This window comes from Pteronotus mesoamericanus, unplaced genomic scaffold (genome assembly GCF_021234165.1).
Source record: "Pteronotus mesoamericanus isolate MK-2021 breed Mesoamerican mustached bat unplaced genomic scaffold, CSHL_Meso_final contig_1, whole genome shotgun sequence".
Classification (NCBI taxonomy): Eukaryota; Metazoa; Chordata; class Mammalia; order Chiroptera; family Mormoopidae; genus Pteronotus; species Pteronotus mesoamericanus.
The window spans coordinates 3,606,603-3,620,250 of record NW_026554998.1 but is presented as its reverse complement, the minus strand read 5'-3'; the positions used below and the strand labels follow the sequence as shown (position 1 = coordinate 3,620,250).

At 66.3% G+C, this 13,648-nt stretch overlaps 1 protein-coding gene across 1 annotated transcript in view; it reads right to left on the bottom strand.

The window, feature by feature from the left end:
* Nucleotides 1-229: 229 nt before the first annotated feature.
* Nucleotides 230-13,648, bottom strand: part of CARD11 (caspase recruitment domain family member 11) — a 71,148-nt gene continuing 57,729 nt past the window's right edge. Inside the window, exons 14-25 of the mRNA XM_054561818.1 lie at nt 12,761-12,813; nt 10,890-11,022; nt 10,256-10,457; nt 9,826-9,952; nt 7,848-8,088; nt 7,233-7,329; nt 6,771-6,866; nt 5,393-5,528; nt 4,210-4,389; nt 3,080-3,204; nt 1,680-1,795; nt 230-434 (exon numbers count right to left, since the gene is read on the bottom strand). Coding sequence (XP_054417793.1) covers nt 230-434; nt 1,680-1,795; nt 3,080-3,204; nt 4,210-4,389; nt 5,393-5,528; nt 6,771-6,866; nt 7,233-7,329; nt 7,848-8,088; nt 9,826-9,952; nt 10,256-10,457; nt 10,890-11,022; nt 12,761-12,813 — 1,711 coding nt within the window. The remainder of the gene's footprint in view (nt 435-1,679; nt 1,796-3,079; nt 3,205-4,209; nt 4,390-5,392; nt 5,529-6,770; nt 6,867-7,232; nt 7,330-7,847; nt 8,089-9,825; nt 9,953-10,255; nt 10,458-10,889; nt 11,023-12,760; nt 12,814-13,648) is intronic.

The following is a 13,648-nucleotide window of genomic DNA, read 5'->3' as shown; positions in this document are numbered from 1 at the left end:
ACGCCAGCAGCCGCAGGCCCCTCAGCGGGGTCAGCCCTGGCAGAATAAGCCGTCCCCCGCTCCCTCTGGAGGCATCCGCCCCCAGGGCTCCCTGGAGGGGCTCCACCTGGGTGGGACGGAGCCCCTAGGCTGGGGCGGCTCTACGGGCCACACGAGGCCCTCGCCCCCACAGCGCTGCCTGGTGGGGCCTGACGCCCCTCCCGAGTCCGCTCGACTCAGGGCTGCGCGCTCACAGCTGGTCCTCGTCCACCCAGACGGTCTTGCGCTGCTCCTCGCCGATCTTGTCCTTGATGACGCGGAGCAGCTCCTCCACGCTGCCCCACATGTCGGGCTCCACGGTGGCGTACAGGCAGGGCAGGGCTTCCAGCTCCTTCTCCTTCAGCCGGCACAGGCGCAGGAACTCCTCCTCCGTCTCCGGCCGGGGCAGCATCTTCCTGCGGGCACAGGGTGAGGCTGCAGGCCGGTCCCCGTGGTGTGCGGCCACTGTGCCTCCCTGCCGCCCCCCGCTGCTGGCCACCCCAGCTGCCCCCACCGGCCGCCCTTTCTCTGTGTGCTTCTCCGTGGTGGCTGCCCGCCTTCCAGCACACGGCACATGGAGCCCTTTATTCTGTTTGCTACGGAAAGCCCAAGAGGTGGGGATTAAACAAAAAACCTTTTTTTACCTTTTAATTGTGGTAAAATCACATAAAACACAAGTGGCCATCTAGTCATTCTTAAGCGTGCAGTTCAGAGGTAAGTTTATTTACACGGTTGTGCAACCGTCCCCACTACTGCCTCCAGGATTTTCTCACCTTCCCAAACTGAGACTCTGTCCCCAGGGAGCTCCCACGCCCTCCGCGCCCTGGCCCCGGGCCCCGCCCTCCCATTTCCTGTCCCTGTGAAGTTGGCTCCTGGGGGGGGGAGGGGGGCTCGCAGAAGTGGGATGGGACAGCTTTGTCCTCTGTGTCTGGGGGATTTCACTGAGCACACAGTCCTCCTGTCCCTTCAGGTCCACCCACATTTCACGGGTCAGAATTCCCTTCCCTTTACAGGCCGATCAACAGTCCAATGGAGAAACGGGCCCATTTGCTCCCCCGCTGGTCCACCCGTGGATACCCGGCGGCTGTTGTGCGCAGCCGCGCCGCACACGTGGGCATGCACGCGCCTGCTGGGGCCCTGCTCTCAGTTCTCCGGGTCAAGCCGGGAGCGGGTGGGCTGCGTCCTATGGTGACCCTGTGTCTCACCTGTGAGGAGCCTGCTCCCTGGATCCCCCAGCAGCTGCGCCTCCCCGGCGCCCGCCGGCTTGTGCCGGCTTTGGGCTGGGCCCGGCCATTCGGCCGTGTGTGCCGTGGTCAGGTGGGCGCTTGGGTCTCGTCTGCTCGCTCACGGGTTCCCTAGGTCCTGGCACTTAGCAGGCGCTCTGCCGCATTAGGTGGCAGAATAGAGTGGCCTCAGTGCAGCTTGGTTGCAGGCGGGTGGGCGAGGACGCCTGGCACAGACAGGCCTGGGCCTCGAGGTCATCCCGGCCCCTCTCCGATCAGACCCCGCAGCTAAGACTTCGACACACCCACCGCACGGCCTTGGCGGGGGCCCAAACCAGCCCTCCCTCCTCGCCCCCCAGACCGCTGCGCCGCTGTGCTCGGCCATGGTGGTGGGGAAGGAAGGGTGCTCTGGGCGCGGGGTGGGGCTCGGAGCCCTACCTGAACTTCTTGATGTTCTTCTCCGACACCCGGACGAAGAGCACGATGGGGTAGATCCGGGACTTGATCAGCTCTCGGGTGCAGCTGATCCCGGCCTCCAGCAGGCAGTGCTTGTTCTGCAAGGAGAGGGCGGTGGTCAGCGGCGGGTCCACCCGCTGCTCCAGCCGGTGAAGGGCCTGGGACGCGGGCAGGCCGAGGGCCCGGAGAGCCGCCGCCAACCCGGGAGCGACCCCAGGCGAGGCCCGCTCCTGGAGGCTTGGCGCCTCTCTGCTGTGCAGAGACAGGCGCTGGGCTGGGTGGGTTGGCCGCGGGGTGCTGGTGGGGGGGCTCTTCATGGACATGAACTCGGCGTCCAGAACACCAGCGCTCGCTGCGGCCTGTGAAGGCATTCTCGGTGCCGGGCAAGGGGCAGAGCCCACGTGAGAGGCGAGGGGTGGCCGGCGTTCCTGGGGTGTCCACAAGGTCCCCTGGTGCCCACGAGCTCCCCATTTCTGAAACGGGACACTCCCTGTTTGGCAGAAGGTGTCACTTCAGAAACAGGCCACCTTCGCACTGACATAGAGGATGACTGGAGAGCGGCACGTGCTCCCAGGCTGCGGCCAGCGGACTGTGGGATCCAGCGTGCCGGCGGGGCTCAGGCTGCCGCGCGGGCGCGGGCAGCGCCCGTCCCAGTGCCCCCATGCTCCTTCCGACCACTGCCCCCTCCTCCAGCGCAGCCGCTGCCCGGCCGCCTGACAGACACACATGTCGGGCGGCACCGCTCTCTCAGGGGACACCACCCCAGCTCCCACCCGCACACCCATCTTCCAGCCCGTCCGCCGGCCGAGCCCCCCGCCCCGCCGCCCCCCGCGGCCCAGGCTTTCGAGCTTGTGCTTCTGTCTGTGGGAGGGGCCGTGCTGGGAGGGTGCGGGATGGCACATGTGGAGTCCCTGGCTGGGGCGCCTGTGCCTGCCGCCCCCAAGGTCACCGCCCCAGGTCGGTGCTGTGCCTCCACAAAGCCCTGGACGGGGGGCAGCTTGGTGCTGAGGGCCCTGTCACCTGGCCCCGGGAGACTCAGGATCACGCACGGCCACCACCCTGCTGTGCTCCCTTTCCCCTCATCTGACAGACAGGACCTCTGCCACCCCCTTGCTGACCCCGGCTCCTGCCCGGACATGCACCCTCCCGCGGGCCCTTGTCACAGCCAAACACACACACGTCCCTCAACAGCACACACTGGGACCACAGCGCCAGGACGAGGCCGGCAGGAAGCGGAGGCTTCAAAACATGAGGCCAGAGCTGGGGCGGCGCGGAAGGGGGGCCCGCCACAGAGGCGACAGCCGGGAGGCATCCGGCGCTGGCCCAGCCGCGGTGAGTGGTTGGGCATGTGCCACCCCGTCTGGCCCGCAGCCCTGCTTCACCTTGGCCGCCACAGCCTCGATGTTGGCGGGGACGATGCACTCGAAGGTGTTGGGGTTCTTCTCTCGGGAGTAGATGATGGGCTGCGACTTCTGCTTCCGGAGGAACTCATCTCTCGTGACAACATCTGTGGGGAGGGGGCCGGTCCCGAGGGAGGCACAAGGTGGCGCGGGGCCCACCGTCCTGTTCAGACTCTGCCACCCTCTCTGGGCTGGACAGAACCCCATGACCCAGTCCCCTCGGGCCTTGTGTAAGTAGACCCCGCCTCCTGCCGCAGCCGGGGAGGCTCCTTGGGGGCGTGGCCAAGGACACGCCTCCCGGCAACAGAACAGCTGGTTAGTGTTCTGTGAGTGCTCCTGGCCTGGCTTTTCAGCAATAAGGTTCATTGGACGGTGGAGCGTGGGCACTGTGTTGTAATACTGATCATCAGGTGCCTATCATGAAGGATTTCCTGCCCCACCCACGCACCCACCCATCTACCCATCCACACTGCATCCATCCATCCATCCATCCATCCATCCATCCACCTACCCACCAGTCTACCCATCTCCCCATCCATCCATCCACCTGCCCATCTACCCATCTATCCAATCATCCACCCACCCACCCACCCAGCCTTCTATCCATCCAACCATCTACCCACCCACCAGTCCATCTCCTCATCCATCCATCCAACCATTCACCCATCTATCTATCCATCCATCCCTCCCTCCCTCCCTCCCACCCACCCATTCACCCATTGATCCAACCATTCACCCATCTACCCACCCATCAGTTCGTCTGTCTACCTATCATTGTCCTCCTGTCTCACGAGGATGCAGAACTCAGTGAGGGGGCGGCTTGCCTCCCACATAAGGGCCCAGAGCGGGGACCCCAAGCTGAGCTTCCTGGCCGACTCTGCGGCCCTCATCCTTTCGCCCTCAGTGTGAAACGGGGGAGCGAAGGCCTGCTGTCCTGGCTCCAGGCCACTGTGCACCTGGACAGGCGGGCGCAGGTGTGCAGACCTCCCGCCCACGCCAGGCCGGAAGGAGCACGGCGGCTCCCTCGCTCCTCCCGCTCCCGTAGCCCCATGTGGGGTGTGACCGGGGGGCGCGGGGCGGACGGCTCCGGGGTCCCGTGCGGGAGTGCTCACCGGGCTTGCACATGGTGAACTCCATCGCACCCCCCGAGTTAAGCAGCTTCTGAACCAGCGCCTTGGCCAGCATGGTGGGCGTGAAGAGCACCGGCCGGCGGCGCTCGCAGTGGAAGGCGCGCACCAGGCTGTAGGGGATCAGGCTGAAGTTCTTGCTGAGCTCGCTCTCGGGGTCCAGCTCTGGGAGGGGACAGAAGAGGGCTGGTGGTGAGACCCCGGCCTGCCAGCCCAGGCGGGGGCACGAAGGCCTGGGTGCCCTTGGGCCCCGCGGAGGCTTTCTGGGGAGAGTGGACCCGGGGGCTCGCTCTGGAAGACGACGGCCAGCGGCAAGCCCATGTGCGGCACCCAGGACGCCCTGGGCCGTCCAGGAAGTGATCGCGGGCCAGGCCCTGTGCCAGGCACACGGCCCTGCCTCTCGACGCTGCAGGCCAGGAGGGCCGTGAGGCAGAAGGCAGACAAGGAGCAGGTCACAAACACAAGCTCGGTCACTTCAGACAGCGCTGAGCTCTGAGGCAGAGGCTTGGAGCAGGAGGGCCAGGGCGGGCTGCTCAAGGGGGGGCCTGGGCAGGGAGGGGGCTGCAGCAGCCCCTCTCTAGGCAAACCCTGGCGGGAGCGAGGGCCTGGTAGGAGCCCACCAGGGGCAGGGCCGGCCAGGCGGGGCTTGGGGCCGGCTGCAGGAGCCCTGGACGCCCCTGGGGACAGGGGCAGGGAGCGGCCGGGCCTCCTTTCCGCCTTTTCCATCCCCCGAGGCTGGGACGCGGGAGCCCCAGGCAGCTGGAGGAACGGCCTCTCCGGAAACCAGAGGCTTGTTGTGGGCTTCGTCTGCTGGCCTGCTTGTCCGAGCTCCCAGAGTCCCCGCCCTCCTCTGGCCAGCAGCAGGGCCCTGCAGGGGGTACTGTGCCCTGGTGCCCCTCGTTGGCTTGATAAATGGCAAGAGCACGCGCCGGGGAGGGAAATCAATAAGCAAACACTCCACAGCAAACAGCTCCAATTAACATGGGCATCTGGGTGCAAACCAACTGTAGCGGGCGTTGGTAGGGGGGGCCGGGCGGGATGCCCCCCCAGCAGATCCTCCCCGGGTGGCACCCCCATGTGGGGGGAGCAGGCGTCCCAGCCCCCTTTGCGGGGACCCCTGAGACCGCCGGGCCTGAGGGGGGCGGGGAGCAGGCGGTCAGCGCCATACCTTCCTGCTTGTCGGTCAGGAGCTTGGTGGCGTCCAGAGAGGGCCGGGCCAGGCCGCCCCGCGGGCTCCCCGGCACGATGCGCACCCGCTCGTTGCTGTTCATCCGCTTGTACTTGTTCTCAGACCTGCTGACGAACTGGAGGACAGTGGGGGGAGGCGGCTGTTGTTCCCGCTCCCGCGTCCGACCCGACCCAGCCCCTCAGCCCGCACTCGGGCAGACCTATCAGCATCCCGCAGACCTGGGGTGCGGCTCTGCAGGCACGGTGGGACTGGGGGCACCCAACCGGCCCACCCGGTGGGCGCAGGCAGAACCTCGCCTCCCAGGACCCTGCTCTCTGCGTCCCCTGCCCTTTGTCCTCGGCCCTCCTCGGGCAGCACCTGCTCAGAGAGGAGTCCGGGGGCAAAAGGGCTGCCCCCTGGGGGGCCCAGACACAGGCTCCGCCACACCCCGCAGGCGGCCCTGCAGGGAGGCCGACCCCGGGAGCGGGACCTCCGCCTGCTCTGCGGTTCAGCGACCCTCGAGTTTCAGCGGGCGTGGCCCACAGGCGGAGACGCATGTTCTCGCGTGGTGCCGCCTTTCGAGCGCCCGGACCTCACCAGGGCTCCCTTCTGCTACTTGTTCGCATATCTGCCTGGACTCCGGGCTCACACCGTGCCTCCGGGTTTCCCATGTCCCCAGTCAGGACGGAGCAATGCAGTGACACACTAGCTCCCCGGGACCTCACTAGCACAAGAATGCGCCCACGGGGCCACCTCTTAATATGACCGCCTCGGCTTTTGTCCCCCAGTGATGGGGGGACAGCCAGGTTGGATGCTTGCCCAGTATTTACGTCAAATCATTTCTTGACACCACCCACTATGCTACTCAACGGTCCTTGGATAATGATCTATGAAAAAAACAGAACTAAGAACTAAGTTTTAGAACCAAGTACAAAAGAAAAAAAATTTTGTCCCAAAGAGCTACAATATTTTGGTGGTCAGAGAAGATCTGAAGACTCTGCTGGTTTCCCTTTTCCCCTGGACTGCCGGGATGCTCAGAGGTAACTTTCATTCGCAGTCTGAGGGACTGAGGTGACGCAGGTGTCTGAAACGTTTGTTTCCCTTTCCCCAGATACAGGTGCTGGGTTTCCTAGTCATGTTTCACCGGCTGGGTTCAGTGTTTTAGCCATAAGCACCCTCAGATCTTTTGTGAACGCGGGCTCTGCTTTGAACAGACGCAGAGGCGGACTCCCGACCTGTCGCTGGGGGGATGAACTGGGACGGCCGAGGTGACGCTGCTGTTGTTTGGATACGGCCTCTGTTCTCGGGGGGAGGGGACAGGGCCGCGACCGTGACGGATGTGGGCGGGGGGGAGTCAGGTGGCGCTGGGGGGCCGCACCTGAAGGAGCTGGCCGAAGAGGAAGCTTGCTCTCGAGAGGCGGGGGCTGACCCGCGGGTCCCCGGCGGGGAGCGGTTCTTCAGGCTGCAGCGTGTTCTGAAATCAGTGCGTCCGTCTGTCAGGCCTGCGGGCTCGGCAGGACATGTGAGCTCCACCGAGGACCCGAGCCGTGTGCCCCGGCCCCTCCGTGCCGACGGGAACTGCCAGTCGTGGGAGCCCCACCCGGGAGGGGCCTGCTCAGAGGGCAAGAGGAGCCCGGGCGTGTCCCCGTGGAGACAGCAGCCCCTGCTCGGCCACCGCGTGGCTCCGGTCAGAGGCCGTGGGGGCCGAGGGTGGGCTCCACCCGGAGGGGCTGCCCGGCTCCTGAGAGCCACGTCCCCAGGGGCCCTTCATTGCCTGCCCTTAACGGCTCCCATCGGTGATCCCTCCAAAGCCCAGGAGGGCAGGGTGCCGGCGACCTACCCGGAGAGCCCGCAGGGTGTGGTGGGCGGTGTCCGCCTCCTCCCGGCTGCCCCTGTGCATCAGCCGCTGCAGCTTGACCAGGAGGAGCTGCTGGGCTCTGGGGAGGAGAGGGAGGCGGGGCCTCAGGACAGGAGCTCTGAGGTCCCCGGAGGCGGCCACGGCGCCATCCTGCCGCCGGTGCCGTCGGACTGGTGCTGGGCAAAGCCCCTGGGCAACTTCGGTAAGCCTCAGTTTCCTCATCTGGAAGCTGGGCCCCCTGAGGCTGCCCTCGCGGGGCTGGCTGAGCAGCGGTGCCAGAGTTTACAGAAGCTTTACCGACGCCCGTGCATCTACCGGGGCAGGGGGCTGGCGCTCAGCCCCCGGCAGCTACTGGCACTGCCACGGACCTATGGACCGATGTCGGGGAGGGAGGGGCCAGCGAACACGAGGACGAAAATGAAGAGCCCAGCCGTGCCGGGACGGCCGAGAGGGCGCGCTGGGGTTCAGGGAGACAGCGGCGTCCCTGGGGAGGCTTCCCGGCGGGGAGGGGGCAGGGCCTCGCCGCTCAACAGGCGGAGGCCCCGCCGCAAGCCCTGCGGCTGAGCCGCCAGCCCCGCCCGCCCGGCCCGGCCTCACCTGCTGTAGCTGGGGATGGTGCCCACGTCCAGGTCGTGGTCCGTGAAGGGGTCGACCCGCGCGCACAGCCACTCGTGCTTGTCCTGGTACATGGTGTCCCGGATGTGCACGACATCGTCACACTTCAGGGACATGGAGCACGCGTCCAGCTGGCTGGAGATGTTCAGGTTCAGCCGGATGTAGAAGGAGTCGCCGGAGGTGATGAGGCCCTCCTCCATGTCCTTCAGCAGCTTCCGGTACCCTGCGGGGCGGGGGGCACGCGCAGTGCTGGCTGCGTGTGTGGCGCCGGTGCCGCCCCCAGGAATACGCCCCAACCCTCCCGTGGGCTCCCCATGGAGCCGTGGCCAGGGAAACGTCTGTCCTCCCTGAGGACGAGCGGCTGGGGCACTGACGGGTCCCCTCATTGTCCTGGCTGCCAGGAATTTCAGAGCTAAACCTTGGGCCAAGTTGCAACAAATCTAGGATCTCTGCTACGACCTCCATGCGCCCCCTGCCTCTACACGGTGCTTGTGTTTTTATTGCCTTCCCTTCAATCACTGCGTGACGTGCACACAGTACACAGCAGCATCCTTAAGGCTTCAGCTTGATGCCTTTGCACAGATGGGTCCGAGCCGGCCAGCGCCACTCAGAGCCCTCGCTCATGCCCCTTCTCTGTCTACACCCTTTGTGGGGAGCCGCTACCCTGACTGCGATCAGCAGACCGGCCGTGCCCCACTTCATGCAGGGGGGAGCCAACAGCAGGTGCTGGTCCCGCCTGGCTTCTACCGCTCAATATCGTGCCAGGGGGAGCCACCTGCGATGCTGTAATGGAGCGCCACGCGCTTTTTCATCGCTGCGCGCTACTCCGCTGGGTGTTGCTCTCTGTTCTCTTGTGTACACGTTGGTGCTGTTTCTGGCTCTTACATGTAACGCTGCTATAAACCTTGTTACATGTATCTCTGGTGGATGCGTGTGCTCATTTCTCTTGGGTACAGTCACGGAAGTGGAATGACCAGTTCACTGCCTATGCGTACGTTTAGCCTGAGCAGACACTGCCACGGGCTTTCTGAAGTGGTAGGACCACGGCGTGTGCTGTTTTAACCCTATTTAACATCATTGCTCTCTAGTGTGAACTTTTACAAGTCCCTCTGGAAGGAAGTGGGGCATGAACCACAAACACGGTAAACGCCGCAGAATGAATGCCTGCGACATAGCCCATAATTTCGATCCGCCAGTCAGGGCCACATGCAGGGAGCTGCACGAACGCAGTGACATGCACATGGTCCTGACAGCCAGGCCCGGAAATCGCTTGTCAAACGTCCGCCCCGCACACGCTGCGGTGTGTGGTTGTCTGATCAGGTTCATGGAGAAACGGGGGCTCCCTACAAACGGGCCTGCCAGGGCCCTTTCCTTTGCCGAACTCCAGACTGCGGGGCTATTCCGCGGCACAATTCTGGGGGACACCGCCCAGGGACTCCAGCTGGGCTGAGAGGAGGAGGGGCCCTGGTTTGGGGGCACAGCATTGTTACCATCCTCCGCACCGGCCAGGCGCTGCCGGGAAGGATTGCGGGCAGGCGGGCGGCAGCGGGGAGCGGCGGGGGGAAAGTGGCTATTTATGCTCTGTTGAAACATTCATGAGCCCCGGTGGTTAAAAATAAGACCAGCTGCAGAGATAATCATGCAGGAAAAAGCCCAGAGGTGAGAACGAATGAGAACTTGGGCCGCGGGGAATGGCGGGCAGAGCTCGGCGCCCGCTGCCCGGAGTCCTGGCCCAGGAGGGGGCTGGGGGAAGCTGCTGGGAGCCGGGCTGGTGGGGGGCGGGGGCAGCCCTGGCTGGCGTGGACCCGGGAGCCATGGCGCAAGGCCGGCTCTGTGTGGCCCGATGGCCCTGCGCGTGCCAGAGCGGCCACCCCAGAGCTGACTCCGCCCTCAGGGCTGGGAAGCCCGACAGAGGCAGCCAGTGTCAGCCTGGCCGGGAGAGGGGGATCCGGGGCCTCACCTTCCTGGTTGACTTTATAGTGCAGCGTGATGGGGCCGCTGCACCTCTGGATGGTCCAGTGCGCCTCCTCCTTCGTGCACGTGTCCAAGGGGACGCTCTGCTTCTCACCCTTGATGCAGCCCTCCAGCTGGAAAGCAGAGGCACTGCGTTCCCGCGGGCCCGGAGGGCGGGACGGCTCCTCCAAGAAACGAAGGCCTATCTGCCCGCAGCGGCCACTCAGCGTGTGCGGGCAGAGGGCTCCCCGCCTCACGGGGCCTGGCTGCCCACCACCCGGAGCCCCGTGTGCAGGTGTGTGTAGACGCATGCGCACAGCCTCACAACGGCCCAGAGAGGGACCCCTGGAGGCGAGGCTGGCAGGAGGGGGATGTGTCCTCCGCCGGCAGCGCAGAGGTCAAGGGCGAGCCGCGGCCCCCAGGCCCCAGCCTCTCACCAGCAGCAGCTGCAGGCCCTCGTGCAGGCCCGCCTTCTCGGCCTGGGAGCCCGGCTTGACTGAGTGCACGAAGCTCCCGCGCGCGTTGCCCCCGAGCAGGGTGAGCTGGGAGGTGAGGCTGTCGCCGCTCAGCGTGGCGTGCTGCACCGAGGGCCCGGGGCCCCGCACCTGCCCCACCGACGTGACAGACGGCCGGAAGGGTCTGGGCGGGAAGAGAAACGGGCGTCAGCAGCTGGAACTGGGACACCTGTACCAGGACAACCAGGGGGCACAGCCTCCTGGGCCGGGGGGTGCTCAGGCGTGTACGGGGCCCCGGCTGCGCCAGGCTGGGCTCCGGCCGCAGGCAGCGACCAAGGCAGACGCCGCTGCGGCTCGAGAGCACGGGCCGGGGCGGACCCAGGTTGCGACCGCCCAGCCCTGTGGGCCCCGCGAGCCCCCTCTCCTCCCTGGGCCTGGCCCGGGGCCCTTTCCAGGGGAAGTGTTCTGACTGGGGGATGGCAGGGTCCCCAGACCGGGGCTCCAGATTCCAGGGGTGACGTGGATGGTCCCCTCTGTGGGGGGCTTAGGAGGTGAATGGCCTTCGCCCTGTCTCTGCCACCCCCACCCCGGGTCCCCTTTCCCATGACCGCAGTACCTTTCCAGAGAGAACTTCCTGAACATGAGGTTGACCTGCTCCAGCTCATAGGCGTCCAGGCCCTCGGACTGGTGGGAGGAGGAGGAGGAGTGGATGGAGGGGGGTCCAAAGGAATACCGCTCGTGGCTGTCGTCTGCAAAGGAACGGAGGCCCCTCAGGACCCAGCAGCGCCGGCGTTCCCTGGACGCGCTGGGATGGCTGAGGGCGGTCAGCCAGGCTCGGGGCCCCTCCCGGGCTCGGGAGCTCGGAGAAGGGGCCGTGTCAGGCAGCGTCCCGAGGCCCCCGCAGGGGCAGGGTCCAGTCCCCGTCCCCGGGAGCCCCTTCATAGGAAGCTCGCTAGCTCCCTGGTGTCTAAGGGCCCATTTTTGTACCGGGAAGAGACGGCCTCCTTTAGCGGCTGCCAGTTCTCTTTCTGAACTGGGCTCCGTGTTTTCGTTTTGGGTCCCTCCTACCATCTCCCCGCTTCCTGGCCTGTGGGAGGGGGGCAGGGCAGGGAGGGCAAGGCCCGGCCCCTGGCGGAAGCCCTCCGCTCCCCGCTCGGCCCGGCCCCGCACACCTGCTCTGGGCCCGCAGTGGAGGCGCCGCCGCACAGGGAGTTTGTCCCGACGCTGCAAAAGCATCTGGCCTGCTGCCCAGAACTCACCGCCTCCCCTTTCCAAAACTCCTTTGCTTCCTCTCATTACCCAGCCACCATTAGGTGCTAACCTCGCTTTAACACTTGATAGCGTCTCATGGTCCCCAATTAAGGCAGGCCACTCATCTTTCATTTTATCTGCTGGCGGCCGGAGGTGGCCAGGGTAGAGGCACGGTGGGGGGGCCAGCCTCCGTGCTGGCAGCTCTGGGGGCCAGGGGACGCTGCCGCCACCTCACGGTGCTGAGCCATCTCAGAGGCCCGGAGCCTTCCCGCTCCACCACCCCTGCCCGGGGCTCCCGGTCTGGACTCTGCACTGCCTGCCCTACTGTTCCACAGCTGCGCCGCAACCTGCCACGGCAAGAACTCGAGGACATGAGTGCGTGTCCCGTGCATCTGTACGAGGGCCCGGCGAGGCATGGGGGCTCCATGCGCGTGGGGCTGAACCCGGCCTCGAGGCTGTGGGGGCGGCGCCGCCGCCGCCCACGCTCTCCCCCTGCTGGCAGACCCCGAGCCGGCTCTCTGCACTGTTCTCTGGCCCAGGTGACATCCCGACTGTCCTGGCAGCCGGGCTGGGGCCACCACGTGCCCTTGGTCTGCCTGGTGATCTCCCGCCCCGCACCTCCTTCCCGGGGATGACAGAGCCTCTCAGCTGCTGCCCACACCAAGCCCCGACTCCGCTCCCCATTTCTACTTGTCTTGTTCAGGTGGGTCAGCAGCCTAACAAGCGGATTCTTAAGAGGCCCCCCTGCTTCCAGGCCCCCCTCCACCTCCCGGGCCTTCCCCTAAGGTCGTGTCTTCTGCAAAACGAGGACAAGGGCACCTCTGCCGGGTCGCTGGGAGTCCGTCGGGCCAGGCTAGGCACACAGAGCCGGCACGCCCACGGCGGCGCTGGCCACGACTACGGAGCTTCTCTCTTAGACACCCAAGTCAACCCTGAGCCTTGGGCAGCAGCTGGCGGCCCCCAGTGCCTACACCGCCAAGGACAAGGTTGCGGGCGCCTCTGGCGCCGGGCAGCGTGGCCGACAGGGTCGAGTTCTGTGAGCGCAAACGGCACCCCTGCGATGCTCTCTGCATCCGTCCCGTGCGTTCCCGAGGACCTACTGTGCTCAGGGCTCCAGCCGCGCAGGCCTGGCTGGAGCGAAGGGCGTGGGCGACATGGCCTTGCCCTGGCTGGCTGCGGGCAGCCATGGCCTCTGCAAACCTGCGAAGTCAAGCCTCAGGTCTGCTGGGCACCCACCGTCCAGGTCCAGGGCATCGAACCCGACACTGTCGTTGTCCTCTTCCATGGCACTGCAAGACACGAGGGGGGCGCAGGGAGCTCGCATGTGGGAGCGCTCCCGTGCGGGGTGCGTGGCGCTCGAGGGAGGGGAAGCTTCTGGAGCATCCTGGCTTCAGTTCCGGGAGGGCTGGGTGAGGCTGGACGCTCTGCAGGGAGGGCGGGTGCCCGGCCGCTGGCAGAGGCCACGTTCGCCGCGTGAGGAGGGGCCTGACACGCAGACGGGCAGAGTCCCCAACGCGCCACCTGCTCCTGGCCACTCTTCTCCTGCGACGCAGCGGACCCAAGGTCCCCTGGGGCTCGGACGGGCCGGAAGCGGCCCAGCGCCCTCAGCCAGGCTGGGCCGGCAGTGAGGCATCAGCGTGGTCTACGTTGTCCGTGTGCGGTTCTGGCGATAGAGTAACGGGGCCCAAGCCAGGCCCCGGACAGGACGGACACACGCACCCCGCACCTGCTTCTCTGGGCTGCTGGCCCTTCCGGAGCCACCCAGTGGCCCCGGACTTGGAGTGGGCCATGCCTAACGCCTGCGGCCTGGGAACACCTGGTGCCCAGGTGGGCCTCTCCTGCAGCTTTGCTTGTTGGGGACACTGATGGCTTCTGAGAGGAAGGGGGACAGGGAGCCGGAGGCGGGGCCATTCACAGGGTGTCTTGCTCTTCGACAGAAAAAGCTGAGCCGGGGGCCATGGGACACAGGAACCCGATTTCTGGGTGGCACGGGGCACAGGGGCACAGGCTGGTCTTTGAGCACGAGCTGGGTGGCTCTGGGGAGGACGTGTCCCTTCTCCAAGCCTCAGCCTCCTCCTCTGCGGGGCGGGCACCGCGCCGCCTCCCGTCGCGGCGGCCCGGGGA